This window comes from Convolutriloba macropyga, chromosome 7 (assembly GCF_964194025.1).
Source record: "Convolutriloba macropyga chromosome 7, txConMacr16.3, whole genome shotgun sequence".
NCBI lineage: Eukaryota > Metazoa > Xenacoelomorpha > Acoela > Convolutidae > Convolutriloba > Convolutriloba macropyga.
In genome coordinates this window covers 26,256,926-26,269,634 of record NC_134474.1, presented here as the reverse complement: position 1 = coordinate 26,269,634, position 12,709 = coordinate 26,256,926, and the positions used below count along the sequence as shown (strand labels likewise).

Genomic DNA, 12,709 nt, shown 5'->3' with positions numbered 1-12,709 from the left:
TTGTCATTTTGGAGCAGAACATACTCCCGTTTCGTAGTGAGACAATACAAGGGCTAGTATCAATACCAACAAGCATTAGAAATGGTCACTAAAAACGAAGTTCGAGTAACGGACATTTAAAATTGGGCTTTATGTGTCTATCCTGTTTCCATTTCTGATTTCGTTTTTTGATAGTGACTCTGTTCATTTTGAATTGCTTTGCTGAGCAACTGCTGTCTAAAAACACTGCTGTCTAGAAACTAACCCAGAGAAGACAAAAAGATTTCACGCAAAATGTTGAACGAGCTGTGAACTAAGGTAAAGGAAAAATATTTTAGAACGACGAAGAATAAAAAACAAAATGGGAGCACTACAATAGCCGGCTATTACCAAAACTAAACCAAAAAAATTGCTCAAGACAGTAAAAACTGGAACAATAATTCAAGAACCGCTGAAAAAGCGTATAAATATAAACCGACTAACGTCGGATGAATTGCTCTCGAGAGACAGGCGGGGCAGTTTAATTGAGGGGTGCAGCTTAAAAATTTCTTCAGGTACAAAAACTCGGAACTCATAGGGGTTCTAGCCCCCGACCTCCAGGATAGCAGTCCGACAACTTGACCACTAAGCTACAACGGCTTTGATAACAAACCGCGAACAATCACTTTTATATTAGCAACAAACTATTTCGGAATGAGAGCAATTGAAGTCACTCGAAATGAAGAAATAACGCTTGGAAAAGTCACTTAAGAACAGCGGAAAAAAGGTCAAGCAAAAATTTTGCATAAAAAACCAACACATTCACAATAATTGCTCAAATTGAAACTTTAATATATCATTGCGGTGGTCAAAATGTTCTCAAACGTTGTTACTTATTAAATTTGCCCGAAAAAGTTCAGTAAAAACAAAGGAAAGAAAATATTTTGGTTGCTTAGCGCAAATTTTTTACACCAACTTTTCTCCCTCTCTATTAAAAATGCGGTACGATATAAAAACCATTCTCTCTCCCTTCTCTTTGCTCTTCAATTCCTTCAGCAGTTCAAGACCTTAACAATAAGTTTTCACGTGCTGTTTTGACTAATACATCCTGTTTTAAATACACTCCAAAAATCAGCGATCAAAAGAAGACGCTCCATCAATACTCCTCTTCGAGTCGTAAAAATAATAGCCGACTGAGAAGATGGGGTCGGCTATTAATCATTACGCAAAAAATGGCAACGTTGTGGCACGTGCATTTGGCAAATTCAGTAATAGATCAATTTGAGAGATTACTAATGCTTTCATAAGCTTGGTGAGTAAATTGCTTATATACACTTTAACGATTTCCTATACATTGTATCAAATCGCCTGCCTGCCAAAGAGTCCCAACAGTTTCCGAATAATATAAGCAAGGAATCCGAAAACTAACCAGTTGCTGATGTTCTGACAAATTTCCCATCGGGCGTTGTGTGGTGTCTTGAGAAGTTTCTGTTCCACAAACTGTCAACGTGTCTTGCGTAGCGGCAGCACATATCTCTACCACACCAAGTTTGAACAACAACTTTGTGCAACAAACTATCGTTGCCATCCATTTCATAGTCTTCGAGCAGAACAGATATGCCATCGGTGCAAACTGTGATGTCCTGCTTTTCGCTAAAACGGAACATCAAAATACAAATGCAATTACATGTCGAAAATGAGGGAAGAACGTGTAACTACTATGGTGACTTGTTTCTACTAAAAGTTGTTGCTTAGTTTATGTATTTTAAAATAGAATTCATTATTTTTCGCAGTAAAGTAAATGTAACCCCAAGCCAATTTTTGAGTGAAGCGAGTAAAGCATGACCATCAATCTTTCTACAAATTTGGGTACAAGCCAAATTCGTGTAAATTCAGGGGGCGGGATTGGGGTGTCAAGTGGCGCGGGGTGATGGGGTGTCAAGAAGCCCCGCTCACACCATGAATTTATGTCTCAAAAACAGTTCCGGTGACGCTGCAATAAACAAAAAAATTTAACGGCATTTAATAAAATTCATCTTTTTTAATCAAAATTTTCTTCTTTATTTGAAAAATATTTGTCATAATTCTTTTAAAGGAAAAAATATGAAAACACAAACTAAATTTAAGAAAATCAAACGTAAATTAAAAGTCAATCAAACAAATCAAAAACGATCCCAGTAAAAATTTATAAAGTTATCGTTTGTTCTTAAAGAAATTGCAAATCATTTTTCCGTAGGAACCAATGAAGACGTAAACAATTGATTTGATGTTTGATTTTGTATTCTAAGGTAGGCACTAAGGGATGCTAGCATTAAGATGGAGAGTGAACGGAGCGGGGGGGGGGGCTTTGAGGGGGATCAACAGATGGGGGAGGGTTGGGAGGGCTGGCCGAGAAAGGGGGGGGGGGTCCGAATCGCCAGGTTAAGAACTGCGCCTTCACGCCATGGAACTGTCTCCTCAAAGCAATGAAATTGTCTCCAAGTGAATCGCATAATTAGGGACTAGTATGGCGTAAGGCTCTAAGAAAACTAGCCACTCAATCCCTCCGAGCGTTACCTGTTTATCGCGTTTTTGAGGGCGAAAAGTCTAAAGGTACGGCAAAAAATCGCACTAAAACGATCACAGGACTAATATAATTGCGATTAAATCCAGCCAAAAAACTCAATAAGAGTGAAATATGATGTCACGTACGCCATTCAGTCCAAATTGCATGAATGAGTAAAAAGGCATGTTCAAAAGAGGCGTGACACCATATGGTCTTGACAAAATCTCAACCAAAACCCAAGAAGCCCAGAAATAGCTTGCTAGCACAAGTTTTAAAAATGATCAACGAGACCAACAAAATACTGCATTTCAAAAGTCAGATTATGATTCCAAATTCTATTCTCATTTCCGGATCAATTTGCGGAAATTAATGTCCTTCAATTAGTGAAGCCTTGTAACTACCTGCGTTGGGTTGAGTTTCAACAATAGTTTACATTCTCAATTTAGATTTAATAAGTGACAGCAGAAATTATGTACGACCAAAATAAATTATCAAACGACTGACCTAAAAACCCGTACCACAGAAAGTAACAATGACGTCCGGCACACAAATTTGACTGATTGAAGTTGCTCGATGACTTCTAGCCGCGTGATGTAATGGTTGCAACATCAATCGAGGAAGACAACAAGTTAGAACCAGAATGACACCAACAATAGCATAACTATCATTTAGCGGCTTAAAATTGCTGCGTGACCCGCATGCAAATAAGTTGTGATTATTTGTTCTAACATCATAACGACACGACAGATCAAAAATAACGTAATAGTTCTAATAAACAATACAACCCAACGAAAATGAGAAGGCACAAGACTATCAGACTGATGCAACAAAACCGAGTAACTATAAATATCAACCTACAGAAACACAGCCGGCAGAGTGCCGGAATAGCTGCGAAAGACGTAGTCATAAAAAAGTTATGGACGCCGCTGAAAAAAAATGGGAAAACCATTCAGCGATAAATTGATTAAGTCTTGCTAAAAATTACTCTGCAGAAGCTTTTTTATTAGGGACCTTTATTATACATATGATTTCCCATGGATCTAAACTAATTCAAATTAAATTTGAGTTTAAAAGTGCAAAAGTCATATTATTGAGTGAGACAAGTCACGTTCGATAACATCTAATCACGCAATTGGCCTAAAAACGTTTACTAGATATAGTCAAAAATGAAGGCATGCACGCAGTTACCGTTAGTAAGAGGTAGACGTCATTCAGAAAATTCAGTTTTTCCAGTTTTGCTTTGAAGGAAAAACGAGCATCGTACGATTAAACAAAATAACAGGAACACCACAATATAGCGACGACTCTCAGCTTACAGCTATAAAAACAAAACGACTGAACACTTATATGTTGTTGTTACTTTTAGACTACAATTTGGCTGCTAAAAACAGCCGCAAAAATTCCGAAAACGACTCCGTCTAACGTTCATGATACTTGAAAAACCAAACGAATCTAAAAAAAATATTAAGTCAAATAATATTAAAAAACGCCGAAAATTAAACAACAAAATAAGAAAAATCGATCAGCTTATCATATAGTAAAAGAACATTAAAACGAAAATTCTTCAAATTTAATTATTCGGCAAAATATAGAGAAGGAAATTGAGGAAAAGGCAATGGACATAAATAGGCAAATTTTTCTCAATGTACTGTCATATTTCTCAACAAAAGACTGCCTCCTGGCAACAAAAACCGAATCCATTGGTATTTTAAAAGGCTTACAGGTAAAAGGCGTCTATTCATTGCAAAAACATAGAGGACCAACCCATGTACTGACCATTCAAAATCCAATCTAGGACAAGTTGAAATTAAAAGCTTTTCACAGAAAAAATAAAAAATGCATTACATGGTTTGTTAAAAAAAAGTTTGCGTTCACTTTAAAACTGGTAGCTGCTTGGAAGCTTCTTCTCTGAACAGAACAGGACAAAAATTTGATAATTGATTAATCTTTGGAACTTTCATTGTGTTATGTGCTCAGAAGAACTGGTTTTAAATTCTCCGGCATATTTTAACATGAACAATTAGGAAAACATAGCTGGCAGATTGCCAGAAAATAGCCGCGATAGCTTCGTAGATCTGCAGTCTCCAAGTAAAAAGAGACAAAGCTAAAAAATATATTCTTCTCATTAAGGGCTGAGATGTTAAGTTTTGACTAAGAATCTGTATAACTTATTGCTGCTTCTATTAGTTGATCTTAAAGAAACTTCACGTAGAGTGATATACACTCACCTGACCTTATTTCTTTGAATTCAAGTACAGAAAAGTCACTGAGAGTAGGGAAGTCATTTTTGAGAGTGAGTTGAGTCACGTATGATCAAAAAGTTAATCACGCGAATGAACAAAAAACTCGCTCCACTTAGAGTGAAAAAGGACGTAACGCATGCAATTTAGTTTAAATTGCATAAACGAATAAAGCAAAAGCAGATTTGAAGTGGTTGTGACGTCATATGGTCGTAACAAAAATCTTGACAACGAACAAAAAAACAGAAGGCCAATAATAACCTCACTCAGCTATCTCTTTGCAGCTAAAAATAAACCAATCCGGCATATTGCCGAAAAACCGCTATAGATTCCCATTTCCTCGATTGGGGTTGAAACATAAAAACAAAGAAAAATGATTTTTTACAAAAACATTCTTAAAGAGTGAACTATTTTGTCATTTTATAGTACGACATAGTCCGGTTTCTTTATGAGAGCATGCAAGAAGTAGTAACGCTACCAACAAGCATTCGAGATGGTAAATAATAATAATAATAACTAGCGGGCATCTAAAATTGGGTTTTATGAGTTTACCATTTCCAATTTTGATTTCGTTTTTCGATACTAACTTTGTTGATTATAGATTATATAGCTTTTTGAAGTAGGAAACTGACATACTCTCACTAACATACTGATCCCGTCCCCAATTAAAATAAAATAATGAACATAATAGACCAATTTCGTTCGAATTGCTCTCAAACGACCGGTTGGCTTAGTTAGTACCTAGTCATTGTTTAGTGAGGCTAGCTTTAGCTTAATTGAAGGGGCGCGAGTTGAGCGCAGCGGGGGGGGGGGTTGGCACCGAGGGAGGGCTGATGGGGGTTGGGGGGCAACGTTTGGAGGTCTTTGGCTGCACTGTGCACTTACGGCCTGAACGGTGTGCAGGGGTAGGTATTAAGGGGGGTGAAGTGTGTCTGGGGGTGAAGTGTGTGTGTGTGTGGGGGGGGGGTGATAGACGGGTGGGGCGGAAGGGGGAGGGGGGTCAACTTCTAAGAACAGTCCTTCACACCATTAGTAAAAGTCTCCAAAAAAGTTTGTGAGTTTTATACTTGGAGACTTCTGAGCTGAAAGGCTCTAAGAGAACTTAATGCCCAGCGGGCACTACCTGTTTATCCCGTTTTTGAGAACAAAAAGTCAAATGGTTCAGAAGAAAAATCGGTCAAGCGAAAAATCACCAACATGACTAATAAAAACGCATTTAAAAAGACCAACAGGTCTAATATAAATGCTACAAACCTCGTTTGAGAGAAACAAAAACGTCATAAATATTTAAACATACCCGGCAGATTGCCAGAAAATAGCCGCCGTTGATTCCAATAAGCCTGATTGGGATTGAAAGAATAGAAGATATTGAAAAAAAGATTTTTGTTCAAAAACATTTTTTAAGTCCGATTTATTTTGATGGCATTTCTTCGTTGTTGAACATACTTCTGTTTCTTAGAGAGAGGCTACAGGGGCTACTATCAATACCAATAAGCAGAAGAGATGGTAACTCAGACTTATAGGAACGACGTTCAAACAGCGGGCATCTAAAATTGGGCTTTATGGGTTTATCCCGTTTCTATTTCTGACTTCAATTTTTTATACTGACTCTGTTCATTTTGAATTGCTTTGCTGAGCAACTGATGTTCAAATTCACTTTTAGCAGAATGAGAGAAGAGAGAAACTAGCCTAGAGAAGTCAAAAAGATTTCACGCAAAATGTCGAAAGAGCGGCAAAATGGTAAAGCGAAAAAAGTTCGACGAAGTAAAAAAAAATTGGAGCGCTATAATAGCCGGCTGAGATGAGGGCGGCTATTAAAAAAAAGAAAAATTAATCTGAGAAAATCGGTCTGGCAAAATTGATAGAGCATCTGATAAAATTTCATTGCATGTTGCTTTTTTCAAAATTCTCAACAAAAAGCTAAAAGGTTACTTCACAGAAATTATTCTGAAAAACCTTAATTACTTCTTTTGCGCGATCAGTCACCCACCAAATACCTGACACAGAAAATGAACGAAAAAAAGCAGAAAAACCTGGAAAAATCAAAAATTCGTATCATTTATTGATTTCAAAAGGGCCCTGACTGGCCTTCAAGTGTCACCACATAGTAGCAAAACCTATTAAAAAAGCTTTAACATAATGATTTAGCAGGAATAACTAAAGTTAGAAAGACAAATCAGAATAAATTGGCCAGAAAACATTATAAAAACAAGCAAAACGGGTAAATTCCTAAATTATTTTTTAGTTTCGAAAGCTTATTTAGTTTAGAAAATTTAGCAAACACCTGTGACAAAAAAAAAACGAGTCAAAACGCACGATTACATAAAATGCGGCACAAATACAATCACTCTATCCTCTCTGTTCTTCAATTCGTTGAGTCGTTTAAACACTTAGTTTTAACGTGCAGCATTGAATTCTACGTGTTGTTTTAAATACACGAAAATTATCGATAAAAAACAAGACACTCCGTCAATACTACTCGAGTTGCAAAAAAGTTCCCTTTCGTGGCAAGAAATTGCCTGTCACGGAAAGCTGGTGCAGCCTGAAAAAATTTTCACAACTCTGGTGCATTTATTTACGCATTAAGTTTAAATTATGTGAAATTATGTATAAATTATGTTAATTATAAATGTGCCATTGTTATGAATTGTCAGAACAAATTTCATGATTGGAAAATATTCCGGTTAATTAACGAAAAAACAAGAGCAAAATTGTCTCCGAAAACGAAGTTAATTGAAAAAAAGCATAAATGATTGCGAGAAACACTACTTTGAGGGTATTTGCGAGCTGTGGCAACCAAAGGGTGCTATTTTTTTTTTGCAACAATGAAATGAAAGACTAATTGAAGGCGTTCTGCTGTCGCGCCTTTTAAATTTGACATAATCAGATCATTAGTTAGATTTGGATGCTAACTTGCTTGAATCCAGTATTTGTGAGCTTCGTCCTTGTATCATTGATCCTTCTCGTTTGCCGTTGTCAACGTCTTCGTCTAACTTGAGCTCACAATTGAAATAGCGAGCAAACAAACAAATCGCTTTCAGGTGGATCACTTCACACAGCATCGACTCAGCATTCGGCTTAGATTTAAAGTTAGTCTCTTCTGACCTGACGCTTGCGATGTCCGGATCAGAAGTTGCCTCTTTTTCCGTCGTCTCCGAAGGCACTAGAAGCAGTGCGAGGTGTCGGTCATTTGAGAAGAGCAATGGCAGACACCTGTTGTCCGTTGATATGTCTAGTAGCTGGGTCAAAGCTAGATCTCTAAAGTTAAAAGTTATACACAACTACTCAAAGGTAGAAAATTTCATTTATATATACCAATAGAAGAACAATTTTTTCGAAGTTACGCATTAGACTTAGGTTGCTGTTAAATGTCCACACATGGCGCCATTTAACTTGACATTGCATTCTTTGCTATCGAACTCATTCAAATACCTCGAGTGCTACATTAATCTGATTTTTGAGCTTTAGAAAAGCTTTTAGGCAGTTCTACCACCTAAGAGGCCACTGTCATATGTTATACATGTAAATGTAATTGCGGAAGGATAACCTTATGACATTGTCGGGATTGAAGACTCCTTCGAACAACATTTCAATTACCCATCCAAGTTTTGCAGCACCGTGCGTTTTCCAGTCCGCCACACGACTTGCATCACGCCAGAACCCAACCAGCACCTAAAAAAGACAGCTGATTAGCGAAGAAATGAAACAGTCGGTAGTTATATAGTGAGCCAGATTGTAATTACAAAAACAGGAGGAACTAATTCAGTCATGCCCAAACTATTCACATGTTCCTTCAATCCAACAATATTTAATGCAATGATTTGACTTTCTGAAGACCACGAATTAAAGCATAGAATAAAAGTAATCCATTGTTGCGATGACAATTTCGATACTAATACGTTTCGATTAGAAGTATCGAAATTCAAATACGTTTCGATACTTCTAAGTCATATACTTTTAGCTAGATAATGGTCAAAATGTCAAATAATGTTAAATATTTATTAGAGTTCAGATAAATATTTTAAGTTAAGCGCAACTAATCAGAGAGAAATGATGAGTCGCACTCAGTAACTATTAAATGTCTACTATGAGCATCAAGAAAGTCATTTCTTACGATTGAAAATTACATCATAATTCCGCTTAGATTTTGAATGAACTTAACAGACGACGTAACGCATATCAAGAGCAATGAAAAAAGGCATGAAGTTGTTAAGAAAACAGTTTACAAACCAGAAACCAAAAAGAGCACGGAACGATTAAACAAAAAAATATGACAATAGACGTAACAAAATTAGCCCGCAAATTGCCGGAAAATAGCCGCCATCGAACCCCTTGACGCACATCGGGATTGAAGAAAGAAGAGAAAAAAACCGACAAAATTTGTTTCTGTGTCAAAAGTGGTCTGCAGTTTCAGATAGATTCAAAAAATTTTATTTCAGCTCCAAAACTGAATGAAGGTTATAAAGCTTAAAACCAACGCCAGCTAGCTTTAATAAATTTTGTAACCTAAATCATTATACTTAAAACGATTAAATCGATAAACTTAACCCTATTAGCAGCATCAGAGACCTGTCACCAATGATATTAAATGATAAGACATCAGAAAGTACAATAAATACTTGCAGAACTTACTTGAGAATACTTGAGAAAAAGTAGTGTCAGCCTTTCAAACCACTAGCCATTAACTCGCGCCATTATTTAGGTTTTATTATTAGCAACCAATCTCACCTGTCATTGATGATACTAAGTGATAAGCCAACAGATAATGTTAAAAAAGTGGGCGAAATCTAAAATTCACTAATAATTTTGACAAATAGTGGCAAAGTCATAAAAATTTTTAACTAACCCATAATCAACTTTAAAGGTATTTTGTAAAAGTCACGCCTTAAACCTACTCGATTTTTCGATCCCTTTACTATTTCAGTAAGACCAAATTCACCACTCTAATTCAACTTCTCACTGACGTGAAAAAGCCGAAAAAAGCCTGAACAGATCTTAAAAGAAGACAGCACACCAATACAAGTCAAATTCTTTGAATTGTCAAAAAAAGAGGAGCGCTATAATAGCCGTCGGAGAAGCTGAGGCGGCTATAAAAAGGAAAAGAATGAAATTGACAATTTTTTCTATGTTCCAAAAATTATTAACCTAATGCGCTATGACTTAGCGTTCAGGCTTTATCGGTTTATCCCGTTTTTTCACTTTGCTCTTTTGATCTTGACCTTATCAACTGCATTGCGTAAATCAATGGTTGAAAGAACTTAAAATCCATTCAGTTTAAACAGCAAGTGGGGTAGGCCCAAGCCAACTGCTTACAAAACATAGAATTTGACTTTATATCAATTATTCTTCGGAAACAAAACAGTAAAATTTACATGGAAAAAGGCAAATCTGATAACACAAAAAGAAAGAATATCTAAAAAAACCGACTAACGCTGGCAAATTGCTCTATAACGACTCGCGAGCAGTTGTCTTCGGCATTAGCCAGCTAGTGAAGAAATTTGGAAGAATCCTGCAACTCCCAAACCCCGACCCAACAAGGACACGGATGCTGCTGAGTACCACTCCTCGTCTGAAATTCAGAGTCAGAGAGGCTTGGCTGAGACAAACCAATGCCACGGCACCTAACGGAGACTGTGAGATACTCTTCCGGCCATGCTTCAGAAAAACGCAATGGATCCTAAAGAAAACAGACAGACAGGAGCCGCCCCACATCAAGATCTGCCATAAAAGCCCGAAAATTCTCGCAAAAACGCACCAATAGTAGATCAGAGAATAGCAGCCAGCGCATTTGTGGAAACACTAACTACCAAAACCAAAACCTGGAGCGACAGGTCAATACACGAGGGATACTACAAAGGTGGAGGAGGAACAATGATCCTTACAAGAGCGGCGACAAAGATCATTAGACCTGCAGGCAGGTACTGAAGCAGCACAAGAGCGGAACTGGTTGCTATTCTAGCATCACTCGAAGAAGTACGGAACACACCCAGTGTGGCCTTCCTCTGCGACTCAACCGCCGCGCTCCAAATCGTCGCAAAAGGAACAAACAAACAATCATCCATGATCGGTCTGCAAATATGGAACGAACTAACGAGGCTACAGCGCGAAGGATCTCCAGTATGCATGTACTGGATTACTGGACGTCGGAATAGAAGGAAACAAAACCACGGATCGCCTCGCAAACCAAGCCAGTGAATTAGCCGAAGACAACTCAGTTCTGGACTTGGACAGTCTCAAAGCAGCCGGACGAGTAACAACTGGATTGATGACCAAAAGAAAAGCATCCAGGCAGCCAGACTCCACGGATTGAAGCAGTGCACGGATGGCAAAAATGTACCCTCGCACAGCTCAAGACTGGGAGAGCATCTTGACAAGAGTAACCACCACAGATTTGGAAGAGCTGAACACTCGCTGTGCCTCCTATGCGGAGAGGACTCAGTCAAGCTCATGCTTAGCGAGTGCGCCATGACGACGCTACCAAGACGGAACGCTTTTGGCCCAGACAAAAGTGCCAGCGATGCCCTAGAGATCGAAGCATAGAAGATATTCGACTTTCTAGAGAGTGTGTGTTGTCTCAAAGGACTCTACCGCGACAGCCGACGATGCTGCTGCGGTGTAGTGTGCAGAGAGAGAGAGAGAGAGAGAGAGAGAGAGAGAGAGAGAGAAGGCGAAAACATAAGAAAAGCATCTCAAAACCCTTCTTGATTAGTAACCCACCCAACTCCTTTCAGAGACAAACTTATAAATTCCCGGTAAAACCACGAAATGTCACTTCTTCCCAGTATTACCTGAGGAACCGCTGTACATCACCTACAGTACGAAAAAAACAATAGCAAAAAGCTCTCAGAGGACATAGGCTTAAATCGGACTTAATTCAACTAAACTACTTAATTCGACTAAACTACTCTATTTGCTTAACAAAATAACTCATAATTAAAATCAATCAAATCGAAAGACGATCCAAGACACTAGAACAAATAGTTCAACCACAAAAACTGCGTCGAACATTGCAAAATGGCAAAAATAGCTCAACGTTGCATCTAAAAGTCTAATCAGCTTCAAATGGTCAAGATTATTCCAATCGTACAACTGCTGGTTTATACGATTGAGAAAAACACCTTTGGCTGAAAAAATTGAAGTTAAAACTAAGAAACCGTTTTGAAAAAGCCGCTATTGATCAAAATCACGGGCTTAGCTCAAAAGTTTTTATCCCACATTCTTTTGCCTCTCAGAAAGACGTATGAAAAGAAAACACTAAATGTTTTCTCTAAATATTGAATTTTGGTCAGCGGATTGACCAAAACAATTCTTTTCAAGTGCGACATCTGACTTCCTTTAAAACACATCATCAAAGATTACAAATAATAGATCAACATTATTCCTATTTGAGTCGTAAAAAAGGAGAGCACCTGATTGATGGCCGTTGAGGCAGACATCGGAGATCAAAATTTGCACAAAGGCCGTTTTCTCACTCCACTTGAAAGTAAAGGATAAAATTTAATAAAGCACAAACACATTCTTTATCGCTGCAATTCCTATGAAGACACCAGAATCGACTCCAAGTATAAAACCACTAAGAACTTAGCAAATCTCATACTACATAAAATAAACTATTTACCTATTTAAAATAATTATATCGAAACAAACACTTTTTAAAAATTTTACAACCTGCAACTCCGAAACAATCCTCAATAGAACATGCCAAAAATGAGCGTTCGTTTATTAAACGACTACCAGATACCAGAGAAAGCATAAAAACGCTACCCACTGTGAAAACCAAGGAAACGAAAAAAAGCACCAAGGTGAAAATCTAAACATAGCTGGCAGATTGCCAGAAAAGAGCCGCAATAGCTTCGTAGACCTGCAGTCTCTAAAGGATAATAAGAGAAACAGGCCAAAAGAACTTTTAACTTTTTTATGTTATATTTTGATTAAGAATATGTTCAACTTATTGCTACTTCTATTA

At 37.6% G+C, this 12,709-nt stretch overlaps 1 protein-coding gene across 1 annotated transcript in view; it reads right to left on the bottom strand.

Annotated features, from left to right (window-relative positions):
* Positions 1-12,709, bottom strand: part of LOC142342733 (uncharacterized) — a 45,067-nt gene that overhangs the window by 26,964 nt on the left and 5,394 nt on the right. The window contains exons 2-4 of the mRNA XM_075394253.1: positions 8,291-8,415; positions 7,657-8,001; positions 1,388-1,611 (exon numbers count right to left, since the gene is read on the bottom strand). Coding sequence (XP_075250368.1) covers positions 1,388-1,611; positions 7,657-8,001; positions 8,291-8,415 — 694 coding nt within the window. The remainder of the gene's footprint in view (positions 1-1,387; positions 1,612-7,656; positions 8,002-8,290; positions 8,416-12,709) is intronic.